This window comes from Rhinolophus ferrumequinum, chromosome 3 (assembly GCF_004115265.2).
Source record: "Rhinolophus ferrumequinum isolate MPI-CBG mRhiFer1 chromosome 3, mRhiFer1_v1.p, whole genome shotgun sequence".
Classification (NCBI taxonomy): domain Eukaryota; kingdom Metazoa; phylum Chordata; class Mammalia; order Chiroptera; family Rhinolophidae; genus Rhinolophus; species Rhinolophus ferrumequinum.
Genome location: NC_046286.1, coordinates 33734163 through 33756019, shown reverse-complemented (window position 1 = coordinate 33756019; position 21857 = coordinate 33734163). Strand labels below are relative to the sequence as shown.

Sequence of the window (21857 nt, the reverse complement as noted above, 5' to 3'; positions counted from 1 at the left end):
AAAATATCCCTAAAGTCTTCATAAAATATCAGTTTGTGGTATTTTTGCAACATTTGTACAATGACTTATTAATTTTTTCTAACAGGGTTTGTTAGTGTTACTTTCAAACTGAAATTCTTACGATATCGAGTTGACTACTTACGGATACAGAAAATAAATTATGTCACTCTTAACTAAGGCTACAATTACTCTGCTATACATACACATATTTTTTTTAAAAAAGAACCTGTATGCTGGCATGACTAGTTGTTCTATTTCTGAGATACCATGTATATTTATCTACTTAATAAATACTACCCATGTGTTGACTGGATTTCTGCTTACACCAGAAGAGAAACATCCAAAACTTTTTGTGACTAGCTGGGAAAATATATTTAAAGATAAGGTCTGTATATAATAAATAGCATAAAATAGGAGAACTGAGTTAGCAATGAAAAATATGTATCACGGCTCTTCTGACATATCAAAATGAAGTGGATTCAAAGCACTGGTGCCATTTTTAAAAACCTACCTTGTGGACTGACCCTAGCTGTAACGAGGAGCAGGGAACATTTTCCTCCACATCTATCCTACACTAACCCTTGACAATATTTGGTTTAAAACACAATATTCATAAAATATACATGAACCAGGTGATCTACTCTAAATCAGACATTTAAAAATATATCCCAATGTCTAAACTTCATTATTAACAAGCTTATGTAGTAACAAAACGAAACAACCAAGATTAAACCATCAACCAATATAACAAAGAACAGGTTCTGGATAGGTTTAATATATTTTAAAGCACCTGAGAATTTTTACTTATGTAAAAATTAAACATGTACAAAAATAATAGTTAAATATGGTTTTAGAAGGTAAAAAAAACGAAAACTAAAACATGCTCATGATTACAACAGAACTCTTCCACTGGAATGAATTTCATTGTGTTTAAACTATGCCATTCATTTCAGGGCATGCTGCCTTCTTTTCAGTAATTCTGAGGTGCTTTATAAAGAAGGATGCATTTATTGATGGAATCACGACATAGCTGACTCTGGCTCCTGAAAGGAAGCATGTCCCAACCAACATCTCTCTTGGCTCTCCTTCACTTGGTGGCCTACAAGCCTCTCGAAGCCACTTGGTCTGTGAGGAGGGGTTGACTAGTACCTGTCATTCTCCGGAGACGCATGCTGGATTTGAATCCTGGGGCTAGGAGGTCGTCTCCTATCTAGGGAGGGGGACCATCTACCCCTGTTTGCCCAATGAACAAGACAGGAAAAAACAGGACATTTAGTAACTCCTAAAATAAAAGACTATATGGAACAATAGGACTGGAAAAATACCCCAAAAAGACAAAGTGTGGATTCTCTGCTCTGTAATTTAGTCTTCAATTTTACAAGCCTTGTAAAAATAAATTGTACTATAATATTGTAAGAAAATAAGATTTGTAATCTTTTAAGTGAATAAACACTTTGAGAAGTTTGAAATCTATTAAGTGTAATTTTGTTCTTTTAAAATGTGTGTGTATGTATACATATCTATACATACACATACATATATGTATTTAACTTTAAGATTAAAAAGATGCACCCTTAAGAATCTGGCTTATGTTTGAATAAAATACGTTTAAAGCCACTGGTGCTTATTTGATACTAGGCCTTGAAATTACTGGATAAAGTGGCAAAGATGAGGTGTACAGATTTTATACAAGGCAGAAAGACAATTTAACTGGAAGAAATAAAACTATTCTTTAGTGTGTAAAGAATGACATGGAGAAATAATTCATGGGAATGCTAGAAGTGAAGTCTTAACAAAATTTTTGGAGAACACTGCTACTGCAGTGTTCCAGCCATGGAGAACATGGCTAACTACCGCAATTTAAAAACTGTGAGTAAAAAGCACTGATGAATAAAAGTGGGAAATAGAGGTAAGTGTCAAGCTAAACTAGCATTACATTTCAAAAAATGTGTACTAATCTTTACTTTCAAAAGTAGTTCTCAATTGGTTAGATTTTTTTTAAATTTCAGCATTTATAACAATACATTTTTATGATTAACAGTTAAATAAAAGCTGGAAACGTGGTTCATTCTTTCATTAAACTATCTTGAGAGTCTCTGTGTAGAACCACACATTACAAGTATCCAGTCAAAAACTGAAAAGGGACTGACCAGGCCAGATTTGGAAGTTTTTGGAATTTTAAGCCCCTTGGAAGCCTGTGCTTAATGATCAGCCCTAAGTAGACAAACGTGGCGTGATTCAAGTAGGGCTTTGAGGGACTGTGAAGCAAATAAAGATATTCAATAGCAGCATTTGGGCAGAAGAGGGAATTGTGCAGCACATATTCTTAAATGCGTTCCATGTTTTTGCAATTAAAACACTTTACATTAATTTAAATTATATAGTTATTTTAAATTATTTAAATAGTCGATCAATCCAATCTGAATGCTTTAAAACGTATCTTTTCACTGTACTGGCTTTTGTTCTGCAAATAAAGAAAAATATTTCTCAAAAAAGTGAAAACAATTATAACTACACTGTTTTCTACATTGTTATACTCAGTTATGTTAAAAGTTATCGTGCTATGTCAAAACACAAAAATAGAGTTATGTGTAACTTTTTTTGTAAAGTGATAAGTAACATTAACTCCACAGGGTTATGAGTAACCTTGCTTCCTGAGGTAAATTCCAGTCCTTGTGTTTATTTAAAACACAAAAGTAAAGAAAAAAGTAAAGAAAATGCTATAATTATGAAACATGCAGGGAAAGCTATGAAGGAGAAAGGTGTACATTTAGAAACAAGCAATTGTGAATGCAAGCTATTAAAAGGTAATTTTTGAAGAAAAATTTATCGTAATACATGTATATATCTGTGCACTCAAAGTCCTTCTGAATATGCTGATACATAGCACCATATAAAAAATCTCTTGCTTCCCTCTATAATTAGTATTATGGGAACAGGATCAATTATATCCAATTTTGCCCAAAGAGTAGATATTATATACATTTTAATATCAGACATTTGTGAGTTTTAATATGTAATATGCTTTACATGCTTTTAAAATGTATATAACTTTCCTATCTTTTTTTCCTATCGCATTGAAGAAAAAGACCAAAATTAGAATCTCTGTCCCCTGCAATTGAACCACACGCATAGCTTCAACTTCCATTTTCATCTTAGAAGCCAACATGGCAGATTATGTTGTAGTTATTAATCATGAAGTTGAACTAAACCAGCCTCTTCTTGATTTCTCTTTCCAAAACCAGCTTGCCTATAAGTTACATTGGTTAGTTACGTTATGAGTACTTTAATGTCAGGTATTCGAAATTCATTAATTCAGGGACATCTATTTGTTGGGAGCCCATCTCTTTCACTGGGCTCAGAACAGAAGAAGAAAGGTGACTTTAATGGCTATGGGACTGAATTAACAGGCTGTGAGCTCCTTGTATAAGGGAAACATAATGTTTTGACAGTTAAATTAATAACACAGCACAGAATAAGTAATCAACAAGTGTTTGTAAATATGTAAGTAGATAAGGATATAAGCCTCTGGTTAGGTGGTAATACAGGTAAGAAATAATGAAAAGCTTAACGAAGAAATTAACAGTGGTGAGGGGACCCACTGATAAGATATAAAGGAATGAGAACAGGCCTCAGAAAGCAGTTAAATGATTCTATGTTATGGCTTCCCGCCCCCACCTCTCCGCACTGACACATCTCAAAACAAATGTGTATGTGTTTAAGTGTGTAATTGACATACACACTTGCATATGTACACATCTTTCAATGGTGCACATCTCTTGACACAACACAGGTAAGTGGCTTCGTTATCTAAAAGATAAATTATATGGAAATATAAATCAGTCATTCCATATATAGTTCAAATAAAAATATGTGTGAACTAGTGTAACATTGGAAACCAAATCTGAAAAAAATGAGATAACTGATCATACAGTATGTATTTTCAACGTCTATTCCCATTATTCATTTTAGTCCTTTACATATTTTCCCCACTAGTGTTTTAAATTGAAATTAATATAGACAGTTATGCTTTGAAATAAGGTTTATTTTCCGTCCCTTAGGCTTCAGGTTTCCATGTGGAGGGAAATTCATTCAAGTAGTGTTCCTGGTCTCTCTCCATGCTTCCCCCTCACTCCACCTCAAGGAAGGAGGAGTGGCTTCTAGGAGAGGTGCCGGTTTTAAAGAATCAGGTACTGATAACTTAGCCCTTTCTGGATTCCTCCTTCCAAATCAGGCTGCCTGCAAACAGCAACCACCAGAGCAAACAAACCCACAAAGTAGCTGAAAGATGGAAGGCCTGAGCAGTAGCAGGAGCCTCTTGTGGTTCAATGAATCTGGCTGATTCTGGGGTGAATAATTAGAAAGCTTACAGACCTAAAGGCACAGCTTTTAAATTTGTCCATTGTATTTATGGTGATAATTACCTCTCCCATCTTGCACTTCTTGGGTCTAGCTTACAATTAGATCCAAATTTGGGGGCAGATAATAGGGAGTGTTTTTTTAAGTCCCCCAAGGCCCCAAATTGAACATTTATTAAGAAAAAAAAAGTAATGTTATCATAAGAGATGGCAAAGGGCAGAAAGGAGAGGACTCCCTCCCGCCCCAAGGAGTACAGTAGTGTGAAAGAATCAAACACACTACTGAGTAAAACAGAATGTGTTTCGATAGCTATATATATAATAGTACATGGGCCCAGAAATGAAAGCCAATGGTCTGACTGGAAAAAAAAAAAAAAAGGGGGGGGGGGAACCATCTGTGTTGGTGGCGGGGGGCGGTGGTGGTGGTGGTAGTGGTGGTGGTGGGGTGGTGGTTAAGAAATATTTTATAGAAGATATGGCTATTTGACACGCAATTTTGAAGACTGAGTAGAATTTTTAAGCAGACAACAAAGGAAAAGAGCATTTTAATTTTAATGGAAAGAAAACCAGGGAGATAAAAAGTAATACAAACTATTACTAGAGCATATGAGAAAATTAATCGGGGCAAGAGTGACACTGGAACTGGAGATGGGCTATAATATAATCAAGCTGAGGGATCCGTTTCGGAGATTCTCAAAAGCTAATTGATAGGATTTATTGACTCACTGAAAGTGAAAGAGTAGCAGAAGAAGTATTTCCAGATTCTGTGTTTGGTTACATGTCAAGGCTATAAAATGTGAGAAAAATTTAGAAAGAGGAAGCATTTTGCTGTAAAAGGATGTACGGGGAGATAATGAATTTGATTTAAACTTTGATGTATACAGGGTCTGACAACCATTTATAAAATTAGGCCTGCTACTCAGGGGTAAGGTCTGGCCTGGCCAATCAGGTGTTGTCTTCATATGTTTTACAGTGGAAACTTTGGCTAGAAATATAACTTCAGGATGGAAAGTCTGGGGCAAAAGATGAAAACTGAGGATGGTGCTAAGAAAATCCATACTAACAGAGGCATAAGAAAATCTATAGCAAGTACTTAGGAGAGGAGAGCTTCAAGTGACAGGGCAGTGAAATGTAAATGCTGAAAGATGCTGCAGGACAACTAGAGCCAATATAATCTAGAGAAGAATTTCAGCATAGTGGTGGAGTGGGAAGGAGCAGAAGTCAGACTGCAGGATTTCCTGGAAAATTAAAAAATTGAGGAAGTAAGTAGAGACTACCCTTTAATGACCCTTCAGTAAGGCTATGGTTTTTATGTAAGATCAAGAAACAAGACAAAACATTCAAGAAAAGTAACTATTTTCCAGTGGCTCTAAAAATCAATGTCTCTCAACATTTAAGCAATAATTTGTTGTGAAATCTGAGAAAGGGAAAGTTAATAGCAGGCCTGTAACTTATTCCTTCCCAATCAGGGAACAAGGGAGAATGAATGACCTCAAACAGACTCTCATAAAAAGAAAGGGAAAGCATAAGAACCAGACCTTCTTGTAAACATGCAGTGGTATTTCCTAGTGAAAAGATAAAGGAGAGTCCTTATCTATTAGATGTGTTTAGTAGGATATAAGTAGTCTTTCTGGATCTTTTATTGTAAATAAACCCAAACGTATATTATATATATTATATATATATATATATATATATATAACTAAAGAAAATAAAACAACTTCAATTGTGATTTTAGAAGAATCTATAGTCATTTCAACTAAAAAAAACTATTACAAGGTAAAGGAATACAAAATGTAGTTAGGTTTCATTTTTTTCTATCACAAATTTTACAAATATTAAAGGATACAAAATAAAAAAAAAGATTTTTTAGTACAATTTTACAAAGACACTAAAAGTAGGTATGTATACTTGTACCTATTATTCGATTTTATTCTATAAATAAACATCTCATAAATAAATGAATGGAATCAGACTAGAAATACTGTTAAAGAAAAGCTTTCAGCAGCCTTTGAAGAAGTAGATTACGTTAGCACAACTAAATATTTTCTTTATGATTTGTAGAGTTAGTATGCAAATTTCTACTGAATAACTGCTAATTGAAAAGAGATAACAACTATAACCCAAACTATCAACTATGACCAAACTTATTGGAATAGAAAGTTCCATCTAATGGAAAAATTAGCTGCTCACAATTCAGAGACAGTGTAACATATAATCACTGAATACATTTGATTTGAAATCAGAATTATGTATTAATCAATTAAAAGTTTTAAGCAAAATTACGTGTGTACACATATGTATACGTATATTATGTGCATTTATTTTTTGTGTGTGTTTTTATTTTTTAAGGCATCAGGAAATATATGGGGAACATGCAACTTTTTGCTGCCAAAATATAATTTAATGCAAAACATGATCTATATCCAAGAGCAGTTTGATTCAGAAGTGAACATAGATGCACTGGGGACATACTCCATCTAAACAGAACTCTTGTTTTGAGTTTATGGAGGATTGTTGTGAAACCTATAAATATTATTTATCAGTGGAACTATTAGAAACGTGATCCTCCCCTTTAGCTAACTCACTAGCCCTGATGACATTATCAGCATACTGAAGGCTCCCTGAATAGTATGTAAATAAAATGACTGAAAGCAACAGAAGGGGAAAAGCAGCAGCCAGAAGCAGTTACAAATTACATCACACCATTTGCAACAACATTCAGGGAAATGTGTGTATATGGACTCTTGGGCTTATCCACATACACATATCTCTCTACAGACATGTATCATAAAGGAAGGGGGAATGGAGACAATTAGCAATGTGAACATGAATGAATAAACCTGTGAAAGTCACATGAAACAAAACAAAGTGACTGGAAAAAAAATCACTAGTACAAACGATAGGAAATTAAGAAAGTCTTTATTTTATACCTTTCTCGTTCTGGTGAATGCAAACTAGTGTCTGGTCTCAAGCAGTTGGTACTAGCACTCTTAGCCCTGTCAAGGGAGGGCTGCAGTTCACTAGTGCCAGTGCATTGCATCCAGTGGTAGAAGAGAAAGACAAAGAAAACAAAGAAAGGAAGACCATGTTAGAGAGTAAAGCATAAAATAATGTCCCCTTTACATCAGATGTAGAATCACAGGGATTCAGTCCGTAGGAGTGTGAGAGAGCTGACAGGATGACAGTGTAACATTTTGTTTAGAAAATGAAACTAAACAAAGATTATGCTTGACTTGCTTGGCATAATTGTTTTTCAAAAAGGGTCTCAGACTGAAAAATGGCACTAAATCACACCTACTTATGAAAAAACTGGATACAGAAAGCACTTAAACAAAACGCCTAAAAGTTCATCACCAAGGACAGATGCCACACCAAAACAAAATGAAGGACATCAGAGGAGAAAAATTTTACAACTCAGCTATTTTGGTTCACAACACTAGACAAGGGAAGTGGAAGGTATGACTCCCACATGTTCTTACCTAATCATTATTTCATCAGTAAATCTCAATACTCTTGAGTTAAAGCAGTCATGACGAAGGGGAAAGTCCTGTCTAGTCACTGATTTGGTTTTAGTATGTGCAGGCAGAATTGAGCTTCGCAAATTAAAATTATCCAAAAATAAAATAATATGAAATTAATTATCACAATTAAAATCAACAAGTAAAACAAACAAGATAAATGACAAAGACAACTAGAATTCTGATATTTGAATAAGTAGATTTCATTTAGAGAAATCTAGGATTCCTACATTTTATAATTAAAACTACTTTTAGATACCATTAATTTAATGCTTCTCTGGTATAATTAATTTCAAGGGAAATGTTAATGCTTCATTAGAACGTAAATACGCTATTTTTAATAGGCAAAGGATTAGGGATTAGTTTATAACCGGGACTCACTGTCATGACTCTTACCTGTAAATATTCCAGTGAGAACTGTTCTCTAACAAAGGCATCTTGGGCGGTAATGTTTTATAGTGCCTTACAAGATGTCTGGAACGTGGCCAAACAAACACGCAGGAGACAGAAAAATATATATGAAGCAAATTTTACTAGGATATGAAAAAGTAGAAGGCCTACAAAACTACAAACATAGATGGAGCTTTTGTTTTTTGGGTTTTTTTTCTGAGAAGAACCATGGTAATTATTTGAAGGCAGGATTAAAGTTATTAAAATATGAAATCACAGACATCTATCTTTATAATTAAGATAAGGACTCAATAATAATTCAATTGCCTTAATTTGAACAATATCTGCTAACTAAACTATTGAATCACCAATATTTAAATTTACTATTTAATTTCTGATTTAATAGGATACCTGCTTCTATGGAAGTAAACAACTCATAGCTGAAAGTACTAGCCAAATAATTTGTGAGATTTGTGAATTAAAATATGGTCAAGAGTTACGATTCGAAGAACACGCAAAGAGTTGACTACCATTCAAGGAATGAGGTTGGTTATGGTACTCAACTACGGTAAAGAAAAGAAAAGGGGAAAAGATTAAGAAGGGACTCTATTGAAGCAAGTTCTTCCATTTACAAGCTTCTGGATCGAAATCCAACCATAGGTATAATTTATCATTGGAAAGTGGGTGAGATGGGCATTAGATGCCAACCAGGATACGAATTCGGATGTGGCAGAAAATGGCAGAAACAAGGCCCAACTTTATCTGAATTCCTTTAAAATCAATGAGGGCTTCTGGATTGTCTACACCACCAAGGGCAAATTAGGTCCAGTTAATTAATTTTTAAAAATATTAATGTTTGTATAAATTGTTCATTATAAAAGTCCATTGTCCATTTTGACTTACATTAAAGTATTATAAACAGGGAAGGGAATACACATTTGCTGAGGACATACTAAACATTAAACATCCCACTGGTTCACTCATGTTTATCCTATGGTAGAATCCAAGGAATATCTTAAAGCTTTAGTTTGAAAGTCTGTTAAGAGTCCCATATTTGAATGCAAATTGATGGCAGATTTTACTAAAACTAAGGATTCTGCCTGCTTTACAGATAATAGTCTTCAACTCTTAACCTTAGGCAAATACCATTAGTAACAGGTTGCTATATAACTTTTCTAAGCAACTGGTTCAAAAATGATTTTTTTTTTTTTAGGAAGTCTAACAGGGGTCAGCTGAGAATAGGAAGATAAATGGGAAATCGCATATAATTCGTAATATGAAGGTTTAAGTTCCCACCATGGCTCTCCCACTCATTGGCTGCTAACCTAGGTAATTCAAGTCAAGTGGCTAAGCCTTTTGCTACATCTATAGAACGGGGGAAACAATACTTAACAGGGATGCTGTGAGACTCGCATGAGGTAACAGGTATAAAGCATCTAGGGCACAGTCAGGCAGCCACAATATTTTCTGTACAACACTACTTTCTCAGGACATATTTTATGCAAAAGGAGTTTGATGGTTAAATAATGTGAAGGAAAATGGATTAAACAATATGAGACAGATTTCTTGAGTGTATGCCCTTAATGTGCTGCGCATATTAAATTTCCAGGGAAGGGCTTTAATTCGCAAAGTTTCCAAAATCTGTTTGACTCACAAACTCTTATTGGTGGAATGCTGCACAGGAGTAACTAACTCCTCAGAACATATTTTTTGAAAAACTAGCTCAGTGGAAAATGTCAAATCGACCTGATTTTGAATCCTTGCTCTGTTAGTTACCAAATTAAACTTTATCATCTTTCCTCATCTGTGAAATGAGGATAATATTTACCTCATATATTTACTGTCAGGAAATTGAGCTAAAGTACACTAAATACTTAACACTATGCTTGGTACTCAATGAAAACTATTTTCTTTATTTACTGGAAAATAGTTTATCCTCAAATTTTATTCTGAAAATTCCTAAATGAATATACAATGTATTTTGAAGATAAGATTGTACAAAATGATTAAACTAATAGTATATCATATTGTTTAAATCTTGATATTTCACCTTTAGAAGTAGAAAATAAGGAAAAGAAAAATACATATTTAGCTATTCTATTTAGACTATTGGTGTATGTTTGAAATACCCACACAATTGTACCAGGTCACACCAGGTACCTGATAAAAATAAAGTTCTTTTTTTTTTGGTTTTGTTTTGTTTCACCTCTTTTTTTTTACAGTTATACTCAGAGCAACAGGACTATGAGAAAACTTTCTGAATTTCTAAACAAATCATTCCTATTAACAAACTGCTTGTTAGGAAGAACAACTAACAGTAAGCCTGGACAGCTGAGCATTATAAAGAATTTGAGTTAATTTTTACAATATTTATAATTTTATATTTTTTTCCCACTTCACAAACACAACTAACATTTCCTTATTTTTTCCTGTGGCACTACAAGCAAACATGGCAGTAGTTATCAGTAAGGTAATTTTATACATATGAAAGTCAATACAATTCTTAGTAGCACGACCACGTTTGCGTTATTGAGCAGAACCACTTGGTCCACATGGAAACAATAATTCTGCATTTGTTTGTCCTTGCACTGCAGGGACTCCAGTTAGAGCTCTTTCCTTCTCTTTCTTCCTTACTTTAGGCCAAAATATTTGACAGAGTTTGTGTTGGTTTGTTTCACTGACTTACTACTTCCTTACCTCCTATTAACTCCAAACTGACAAGAAATATTTACAGTCTATGGTATGAGTCATCTGCAAGAAGATTTATTTTGGATATGAAATCCAAGACAGAATGAGAAGAAAATAAAGTATCAGGTTCTAAGCTCCAATTTAGAAAATATTACATCCCCTTTTCTTTCATGTTTAAAGAAGCATCATTATCATTACACGTCTTTATGAGAAAGTTTGTACTGCAGCATTTCTGAACTGGAGAGGGAAGGAAAGGAGGGAAGGTTTGAAAGATAGCAGGTCAGATATCCTCATTCTTTAACTGAAAGGAAGTTGAAGCTCAATCATTAAAAAAGGAACTGGCAAAAATGTTATTAAAAACAAACAAGATAAACAACAGTAGATTCCAAAAAGAAATATAAAAGGCTAAAACAAAACAAACTCATAATCATGAAAACAGTAACACTGCCATGCACAGAAGACGAGACCTGTTGTGACTAGACAGGCGTACGCATTGGGAGTGGGGTCGCTCACAGGCAGTACTTAGAATTTTAATTGCAGAAATTGGTTCCTCAGTTTTAGGAATGTGTCAACAGTTCCACAGAGGCTTCTCAGTCTCTGAATTTTGAATCTACAAATAATCTGCCTGGATCAGAATTAAAGTATATTTGGAAACTTTCCCACAACCTCCACATAAAACGAAACAAATTTTGACTACTTGGGAAAATAATTTTATGATAATTTTATGTATCTGTAATTATACCACGGAGGGAGAGATGGAAGAATAGGAGAATGGAAAGAGAGTCATCACACACAGTTACCATTACCAAATCCCTGTATTTACCTGGCGGTATGTAGGCATTCTGCACTTCGTCCTCGTTTTGCTCTGGGCAGCATAAGAAGCTCACTGCACAGACAGGATGGGTGGTGAGTGAAACAGATAAATTATGAGGCATTAAATGACATGGGATAGGCCAATGGTATGCCGATGAAAACATGAAGAGGGAAGAAACCAGATTGTCTGCACTAGCATATTTGCTTGAGAAGTTAAACAAAAATAAACATGACAGTATTTTAAAAAATTTAAACAATAAAGTACAAACATTATGGTCAAAGTCCTAGCAGTTGCTGATTTGCTATTGTATTTCAAAGTGATTTTACAGAACAGTAAAACAAAACTAAACTAAACCAAACCTTCCCCCAAAAAGACACAAATCTATTTCCAATTCTAGACACTTGGGTATTTTAACAACTTTTAAAAGGCCTATAATCCTGGCCTTTCTGATACTAATGGGAATCCTCAAATTTTTTATTTCTTTTAAGCAACTTAAAGGATAATAGTTTTCTTGGCTTTTATAGCCACTGAAAATACAGTATCACATGTTATGTTTCTCCTTAACCAACCAAGAATATACTTGATTAGGACTGTTTTATTTAAAAAATTGGTAAAATTTTAAAATAAAGCTTTAATTCCACTCTATTGAATGCCCTGGTCTCCTTCTTGTCCCTCCTCCCCTAAATTCATGGTGGCCCCAATGAATGTTGACAAAGTACCCCTCATTCAACTCGACTCAAACAGTTGTGTGGATTCCGATTCCTCAGGGAAGCTCCTGACCCTGTGCCCAATATAAACTCCACTCTCTGAAGGTCATGGCACCACTTTTCACAGTAGGATGACAATTAGGGAGGTAAGAAGCTCTGCTTGAGTTCTGTGTCCCTGACTACACGGGCAAATATCAATCATTTAGCACCACTATCATTTCCCGACTCCTCCCTGAAAATTTCTCCACTTCAAAAAGCCAGAAGAGAATATTCAACAAGGTGGGTATTATAACACCTTAACGCAGACCCTGAGCTTGTAGTGAGGCACATCCTACAGATACAATTAGTTTGAGAAGAAACTGTGGGCATGCAAAACAACAATCACAATGTAGATTTTTCAGTAATTGTGTCCAGGAAGTATTTGTTCATAAGAAATAATTCATCTCAATATTTTCTATTTTATGGAAAATAAGGATACAACAATATTATTGAAGTTCTCACAGAACCTCTGCAACACTGTCTTTCAGATGACCTGTGTCCAAAATTTTTAATAACATAAAATACACAATTTTATAATTACATAAATAACATCCCAAAGGCTGCAACCCAAAAACTATAAAATATTTGAAAATTGCGTATGTAGGCTCACTTCTATAATTTAGGATAGTATCTAAGTCAACAAAATGCTGTGCATTTGAACATGGCTAAATAAAAATTTTGATTTGTTAAAAAATGTATATATTATGACAGTATAATGTTAACCAAATATTTTCTAGAATTGCGTTTCTGTTAGCATATCTTACCAGTTGTTCTTGTTCAGTTTTGAGTGATGAAATACTTTTACTCTCTACTTTACTATATTATCTATCATATATTAAAACAAAGAAAAATTGATAACGTTTAGATCATAATTTGAACAAATACCTGTCTTGTTCAGATAAATACTGACTATCCACATCTCTGGATCTGTGATCAACTGGACTTCGGGAGGCATCATGGTGTCTGGTTGGAGAACGTGACCTTCTTGTTGGATGAATTTCATCTAAACTCCTAAAATGATTACAAAAATTCATATGCATCAAATGGTGTTATCATTTTAAATCAGGAAGGCAGACTAACGGGAAATAATTGACAATAACTGGCAAACAAATGAATAGCTTAAACAGCATTGGCATCATAACCAAACACCTATTTTATTAATGATTTATAGGTATTTATTCTCTATGCGTACTCTGCCTCTGCTGCATTTTTCCAACCTTCTTTTGCACCTCTATCAAAAAAGGACTACAATTTTTATCTGCATACTTAATTAAAATTTCAGAAGTGCATTTCATGAAATAGAGTGCTGTATTACTTATGTATTATACACTTTTCCAAGCATTTAAAGTGCTTCAAAGACACAATCCTAAATTTCCTGAAAATACATTCTGTTGTTTAATCTCATTCTCTTTGTTACTTCTCTCCACAGGTCTGATTCATACCATAAGATTTCTCCTAACAGGAGAGAAAACTGGCAAATGGAATATAAGACAGTTATTCAGAAACTGTGCTTAGGACGTAAAATTCTTCCATTCCTTGGGAAATTTCTTGACATTAATGAACAGAATGTTGAAATTAAAGAACAAAATGCTGGGTAGCGAATAAACAGGCATTTTTGCCTACAAAGGATTCTGAAAAAAATAACCTGATTGACCAAATCATCATTTCATTTCAGTGAGAAGCCTGTGGCAGTTCACATGGTATTGTAATAACAAAGTCCTGTCAGGAACACAAAGTCCATTGCAAAGCCTACCTCTGTAATGGCACATTTGGTAAACGTGAACGCGGCCTTCCCTGATCGTCGCCGCGATGAGGAGAGACTGAACGGGAGCGGTGATGAGTTGTTCTTTGCTGTTCTGGCACAGTTAATGTTGTAGATTTACTTTCTCTAGCACTAGATCTATAACCTACTGGCAAGAGTACACACAAGAAGCAATCAGTATTCTCCTATAATGTAAACATTAATGTGGAGACAGCAAATTTAGGTATCTACAGCAGCCACTGACATATTAAGATAAATGCCATGCAATCAGTATCATTAGCTTTACTTTCAAAACTATTAAGTGTGTATGTACACAGAGTGTAACAACATATACATGCATAAGAACAGATTACTGTTGGTTCAAAGGTACCATGAAGATTCTGAATATAAATATGACAATTGATGCCTCAAGCATTATGATGAGTTGGGATACTATTTTAATTGAAAGAATGAATGAGTTAGTGTTTTTTAGCAATGAAAATCAAGCATCCGACAGGGAACTATAGTTAATATACAAGTCAATGCTTAGAAATTTGGTGTCTCTTTAAATGTAACTTACTTTTTCTTGCGAAGGCTAAATTATTTTAGTTAAATTTCTGATCGCTTCACTAGTAAGAAAATGAAAATGATATCCTACTAATTTTAAATAACAAAGAAGAGTAGTAGACCTTCACTATTACAAATATTGATCATGAATTTTGCAAACCTCAGGTAATACTGCAAATTTCAAATGAAAACAATGAATGGGATGGAGATAACTATGGCAATAATAGAGAGAAAATTAACCCTCCGAAAGATACAATCATCAAATCTACCCCAGACATCTGAAGCTATTCCATAAAGATGTCAGCAGTAACATAATTAATACAGTTAACATAGCTGCAATTAAAAATCTAAGTTAATCTCCTCTGAGGCAAAAAAGTTTTACATCATCTCGGATTTTAAGATAAAATAGTAATCTCAAATCCATGGTAACAGTTTAATTAAACTTTTTTCACAGGGTCATTGTTTGTATTATTAAAAGGAAAATAAAAAATTCTGTGGCCAAAAGAATAATAATTGTTTATAGAACTACATAAGATGTCAATGAACCAGGAAAACATTAAATTTAACTGGGCAGCTTGAACTCTTGTTCATTTATTTACTTAGTAACTCCCACATTATTTTAAAATATGCCATGAAACATTATTAAAGGCAAACTAAATAAATCATTATTAAAAGCAGACTAAAATTCTCCAACAATTTATTTTTTGTGATTGTATGATCTTTTGACTAAGTTTAACATAGGTCTTGAAATATTTCATAAATTGCAATTTGACAACATTGAGACCAACGAAACGCAACCATTTTTGTCACTCTAAAATCATCAGTATGACCAAATAACATAAACATAAATGTTATTTCATAAACTTTCGTTATGCAACAAAAATAATAGCAAGTAAGCTATTATTTTTAGTTTAATGTAGAAAGTTTCTTTGTTGTTGTTCAGATGTATAAATTGTAATGTTAAGTCTAGAAAGAGCCCAATTACATTTAAAAGTAGTGGATTTATTTCATAGGTCATTATAAAAACTGGTTGTTTTCAAAGATATTTAAATCCAGGTCTGAATTACTTAAACATTTTAAATTAATATTTGGTATTATCTGATAACATTTGGTATCAATTATATAACAATTATGGAAAGTCAATATTGAATTGGGAGCACATTTTCAATATTTCAATGAATATTCAAGATGTATAAAGAGAATTTTCAGATTTGGTGTAAGTAATTATTATGAAAGACATTTTAGAAAATTTAGGTATCTTATGGTTAAAAAGGTGTAATTCATTTTTTTCTTGGGTTCTTTGTAGTTACATAGAAATTAGTGTCTTTTCTAATTCTATCCTAATACACATTCATAGTTCTTTGCTTTTAACAAAATAATTTGGTTTTCTTCATATTATGTTTAATTTCATGTTAATATGTATGCTACCTTCAGAAAAAGGTGGGAGGGAACTGCTATTTTATGCTTATTTCAATGCTTCTGTTGGCTCAAAGTTAGAAGTTAGAGGGTTCTCTTCCATTTTCTGAATTTGTAGTAATGCTCTGAAAAGCTGAGGTTGCCAGATGCCTTGCCTCAGATGAGGGCAATCTGTATAGGATTATTTTTATTCTTCTTAAGTAGAAATAAAAATAATTTATTTTAAATAACAATAAGGCTATGATAACTATAAAGGCAATAAAATGTTGTCCCGGAGATCTCAACTGCTTTCAGAACCTTAGATTCCCTAAGTGGAGAAACATAATAAATATATCAAACAAGAGCATGGAACTCTGTGGTTCTGAGAAAAGTCAAGGTATTAGAAAGTGTAAGGTATGGCTATGGTAGGAAATTTAAATCAAGCTTTTGAACTTCTTTAGGTACAACCAGAAACTTCACTGAGTGCATTAAAACATATGTAGAACTGGCATCTACATCTCTTCATATTGGATGCTAGGAAATGTATAAGCAGATCTGTAATCAGCCTCTAAAAGTATATGGGAATGTATCAACACACTTGTTCGTTAACTTATCCCCTCACTTTTTTTTTTCAAGCTGGTTGCCTTTATTTCACCCATGCTCATCTTTCCTCTGTATTTAAAATGTATTATATAATACTGAGTGGCTTGCTATATATATATATATACACATATATACATATGTATATATATATATGTACATATATTTGTACATATATATGTACATATATTTGCTATATATACATATATACATATGTATATATGTATGTACATATATTTGCCACACATATGTATATCTTGAAGCTACCATATACCCATTTTAAGCCAATAAAGGCACACTTGAAAATACGAATAAATTGCATTATCTTCTTTATTAATTTATGAATATAAAATATAAAATATTAAGTATTGGTTATGTAATTTATTCATTATATTTTAAATGCTAAATGAAAAATGAATAAATAATTTAGATACTATTTCTATATGATAAAAGAGCTTATATATGTTTGCAAACTCCATGATATGGTATATTTCAGTATGAAATATAAATATATTTATAATTCAGTGTTCTTTGGTGATATCCATCTGCAGTGGGTCCCATAATTCCCATTTTGGCTGTTGTCCTTGTGATCTTGTGGGGAAGAGAAGAAACTCACCATTTTATACTATTTATTGAACTGGCCATTTATTAATTAATTCATTCACTATGCTGCCTCATCATAAAATATGAAATTTTAGGTGAAAAAAAAATATGAGCACCACCCACAGAAGTAAATTCTATTTAGATGAGTTGATAACAACAGCATTAAGGCTGATTAACAACTAACATTCTTGTTAGGAAGGTTTGATGACTTTCCCACTGGGAATCATTTGATTCCTATTTAAATATGCCAATGGATTTAATACACAAGCACTTTGCTGCTTTCAATTTCATTAAAAAAATAATATTCTACTAAATTTTCTGTTAAAGTTTCTGTGAAGAATGTATCCAATTATTACGATCCTTTTAGGAATAAAAAACAAAGAAAAAAGAAAACAAAGTATGAAATGTTATCCACTATTACCCACGATTATCTAAACTCTCCTGAAGATCTGATATCCAAGAGTAATATCTAAGTATTAATATGTAGATGTGCACACCACCAATTTTATTGTTTTTAGGACTATTTTCAATTTTAATACAGCAATTAAATACTATGTTTTCTCTAAATTATGGAAGCAAATGAAACCTAATTTTAGAGAACTCTATAATTTTCTTCAAGTTTTAATGAAGTTGTATGCACCTCTCCAAATTGTGAATTTAGTCACTAGTGTGGAATCTGTCTATTGACTTTGCCAAAATCACTGCCCTCAAATTAAGTGTATCCCCATCTGAGAAATTACGTAAATTAAGAGGACATATATCAACACTGTCCTAAAGCAAACAAAGCCTTTAATAACTCATATTTATATGTCCCAACATTTTTTCTTTAATTACTTCGTATTTTATATTTCCTTAGTTTTTATTAGTAAGTCAAGGAAATAGTACAGGATCAGTGCCAAGAAAATAAGCCTTCAATACTTGGTTTTACTCATTTTTCTGACAAAAGAGTCAGATGAGAAACAGATTTGAACTCTAATGTCAAAAATCTTTACTAACTTATAGAGTGACAAAAATGTTGACTTGGAATGAATACGGAATCTCTCTAAAGCATTTCCTTATTTGAAAACATACATACACATCCTATTATAATCTGTGGTAAACACATCACAAAAGCATTAAAAGTGAAGACATGCGACATGCAATTTGAAACCCTGCCATGCACCTTTCTCAGTATATTCCATGGAAGGCCACATTATTTTCAGAAACAGGAAGGAAAATCATAGACATACAATATAAGACACAGGATAATTTTTATTTAAGGAAATTAAACATATCCTTTCAATATGAAATTCATATTTTCACTTATGCTCACAGCATTGCCAAATAATGAGTTTAACCTAACCAGCCATGCTTCTAAGAAAGAATCAGACTCAAATAAGTGGGGATGTTCATGAATAGTTGCGAGTCAATTTTAAACGTTCTTAATAATTTGGAAAACAAGTCACCATGGAATAATAAAATACTGATTTCCCTGTGCCATAGCTCCAGATCAGTATCCCGAAGAAGCCTGGAAATGGACGGTGAAAACAAGCAGAGAAACACAGCGAAGCAGGGCCATGCTCTTCACATACACACCTGGAGGAACTACTCCAATACCATCATCAACCTCAAAATCTGAGATGTCACTGTCACTGATACGCTGAGATCCTGCACAGCAATAAGGCAAAACAGATACCTCAGTGTTTCATTGTTTTATGAAATGTAAAGGACATGGTCACAGTGTTGTTTTTTTTGTTTTTTTTTTTTAATATCAAGCTAATTATATTACTACCACATATTTCTGAACAAGAATCATACAAACTAAATAATGAGCTGATTTGTTAAAGTAATGTTTGTTCTCCAAGGATAACATTTTCTCAGTATTTCTTCCTTAAAATCACTGAAGACAAACGGAAGGGGACTTCATTGACTAAGATTTTGACTTTTCAAAGTATTCTTCAATTCAAGCATTATACTAAAAGCCTATAGCAAAGTTTTTTACCTTTTTTTCTACCCAGTTAAGTGCCCTCCTTTGTAGTTCAGGAAAGATGGGGCTGAGTACAAAGGTTCAAAGAAATCTCTCTTCGCTGGAGCTCTACTGAGCTCATCTTCTTGAAAGAACATCAAGGCTCTTTATAAAATATTTATGTTTAGCATTCAAAATTACCCTTATACTGCATTAAACATTAATTTTGAGGAAATGCTTGATCGGAGAAGCACTAGCATGAAATATTTAATTATATGAGGAATATAATTTGGTTCTAGATTACCAAAGTGAAGCTTCTAAGTTTCACTAACTCAATTAAATATTTAGCCATAACTCAAAATTTAATGGATATATGTACAGAAAAATACTGTTTTTCTCAATCACCAAAAGAATAATACATATATTACAATGTTCTTCTAAAGTTTTTTTAATAATAATAATACTAAAAATACCCAGGAACTATAAAGTTGTATGATGTTGCTACATATAAGTAGTAACCCATCGATAATGACAGAAATTATTCTATCAATTCCCTCATTAACAACTGAACCAGTAATGCGCAAAGAATTACAAATCAAAGTTTCTAAACTTTCAGCTCTGGAATTACGCTAATGTTCAGAGGGTGACAAAAAAAATGTATATACATTTTAAGAAAGGAAAACTGTATTAAAATTGTAATACTCAACATATGCCAATAACAAAAGATAAATATAAGTCACGTTTGACTTCTGCAATTATCAGAGGTGCATCAGCATCCAGAAACTTCCGATTACGGCGAACTACTGCTTGAGCAACGTTGGCCCAAGTGTCCACTTGTATACATTTTTTTTTTTAATTAAAGTTTACTGGAGTGACAATTGTTAGCAAAGTTACATTGTTTTTTTTGTTGTTGTTGTTTTTTTTGGCACCCTCAGTATATACTTGTATATAAAACTTTCATTAGGAAAATGGAGAAAATAGTTTTGCAGGTATCTTTATATAGGTGAATAATTTTCCAATATTTTGATCTCTAAAAAACATTTAAAAAATATCTGGAACGGTAATCTCCAACTAGATCATTACAACATAATTTAACCTACTTTGTAGTTTTTTGCTGGAGCTTTCTCCGTGAATGTGTCGCCTTGACATGAAAGGTGATGGCTGAGGCAGAGGTAGTGAAGATTCATCATGTGTCTGAAGTTTATACCAATGTGGTTCATCATCTAAAAGTGCTGTCTCCAATTCTATGAGGATCTGAAAGGGCAGTTCTCAAATTAAATCAAACACATTTACCAAAACATAATAAAAAAGTAACCCCAATTAATACATATCGCAAAACTTTCAATAAGCATTTGACTTGAATCTTTACAATATACATCACCTCTCCAAGAAATTCACTTTCTTCTTCTTGCACTCTTGGTTGATCCCACACAGTTATTTCTAACATTCGTTCTCTAAAATCTCTACGATGTACATGTGAATAGACAAAAGTTTGATTCCACTTTGGTTCTAGTACTTTCTTTACTGTTTTGGTCCTCCTTTTACTTTTATCACTGAAAAATAAGTATGTTTTGTAAATGAAAAAGCAAAAACAAGTATATGCTGCCATCTACTGTAGTTACATGTAATACTGCTATTGGGATTTTTACTATTTTTAATTCACACCTTTTAATATGTCTAAAAACACTGTAGAGGTTAATACTATTCTAATTTTAACTACAGTGTAAGCAGTGATTATGATTATAGGTGGACATATACGAAGGTACATCCTAAGTGATGTACAGCTATCAAAGACTAATAGGCATATGACTAAGATAATGAAAAATTTAAAACTTGGCAGATTATTTCCAAAAAAATCACAAGGTTTGAGAGATTTTTTCCTCAGGGATAATGCAGTTTATTCCCTCAGAGAATTATCTATTATATTTTAAAACTATCAAGGTTTATGTATATGTCCACACTCATCAAAATGTATACATAAATATGCGCAATTTTTGGTATATCAATTTTACCTCAATAAAGCTTACAAAATAAGTAAAATTATATCCCAGGAGGGGAAATTCCACTGTGTCTATTAGTAAAGATTGTTGCAAATTTTTTTCTAAAATTATTCACTACCTTCTATCTGGAAGAAAATACATTTTTACATAGGGATTCCTGGGACGCCCATCTACTCTAGAAGGTAGGTCTGTTGCTTGCAGAACATTTACAATCAGCTGGTGTCCCACTTTATCATACCACAGTTTCACCTAGGAGCAATGAAGAAAGGAATTACTTGTAAAGATTATGAGCTATAATTTTATCAAAAAATACTAAAATTATTTTCAAAGAAAGAAATTTTAAATTTCAATATAGTTGAATTATAGGTATTATTTCTGAAAAGAATACCAATTTGAAAGCATTAACACCTAGAACTTGACTTTTCTCTTCATGCATTTTAAACAGGACTTATAATGGAGCGTTATTAAGTCCAGTGTTATACTCTCTTA

At 33.0% G+C, this 21857-nt stretch overlaps 1 protein-coding gene across 50 annotated transcripts in view; it reads right to left on the bottom strand.

The window, feature by feature from the left end:
* Positions 1–21857, bottom strand: part of RIMS1 (regulating synaptic membrane exocytosis 1) — a 443759-nt gene that overhangs the window by 117927 nt on the left and 303975 nt on the right. For 14 of the 50 annotated variants that reach the window (XM_033103238.1, XM_033103228.1, XM_033103254.1 and 11 more), the window contains 8 exons: positions 21487–21617; positions 20750–20921; positions 20469–20622; positions 18999–19070; positions 14271–14427; positions 13403–13528; positions 11781–11843; positions 7292–7381 (listed from right to left, as the gene is read on the bottom strand). In XM_033103238.1, coding sequence (XP_032959129.1) covers positions 7292–7381; positions 11781–11843; positions 13403–13528; positions 14271–14427; positions 18999–19070; positions 20469–20622; positions 20750–20921; positions 21487–21617 — 965 coding nt within the window. Of the gene's footprint in view, positions 1–1149; positions 1234–7291; positions 7382–11780; positions 11844–13402; positions 13529–14270; positions 14428–18998; positions 19071–20468; positions 20623–20749; positions 20922–21486; positions 21618–21857 lie in introns of all 50 variants that reach the window. The other 36 variants (XM_033103256.1, XM_033103255.1, XM_033103242.1 and 33 more) reach the window with 7 other exon arrangements.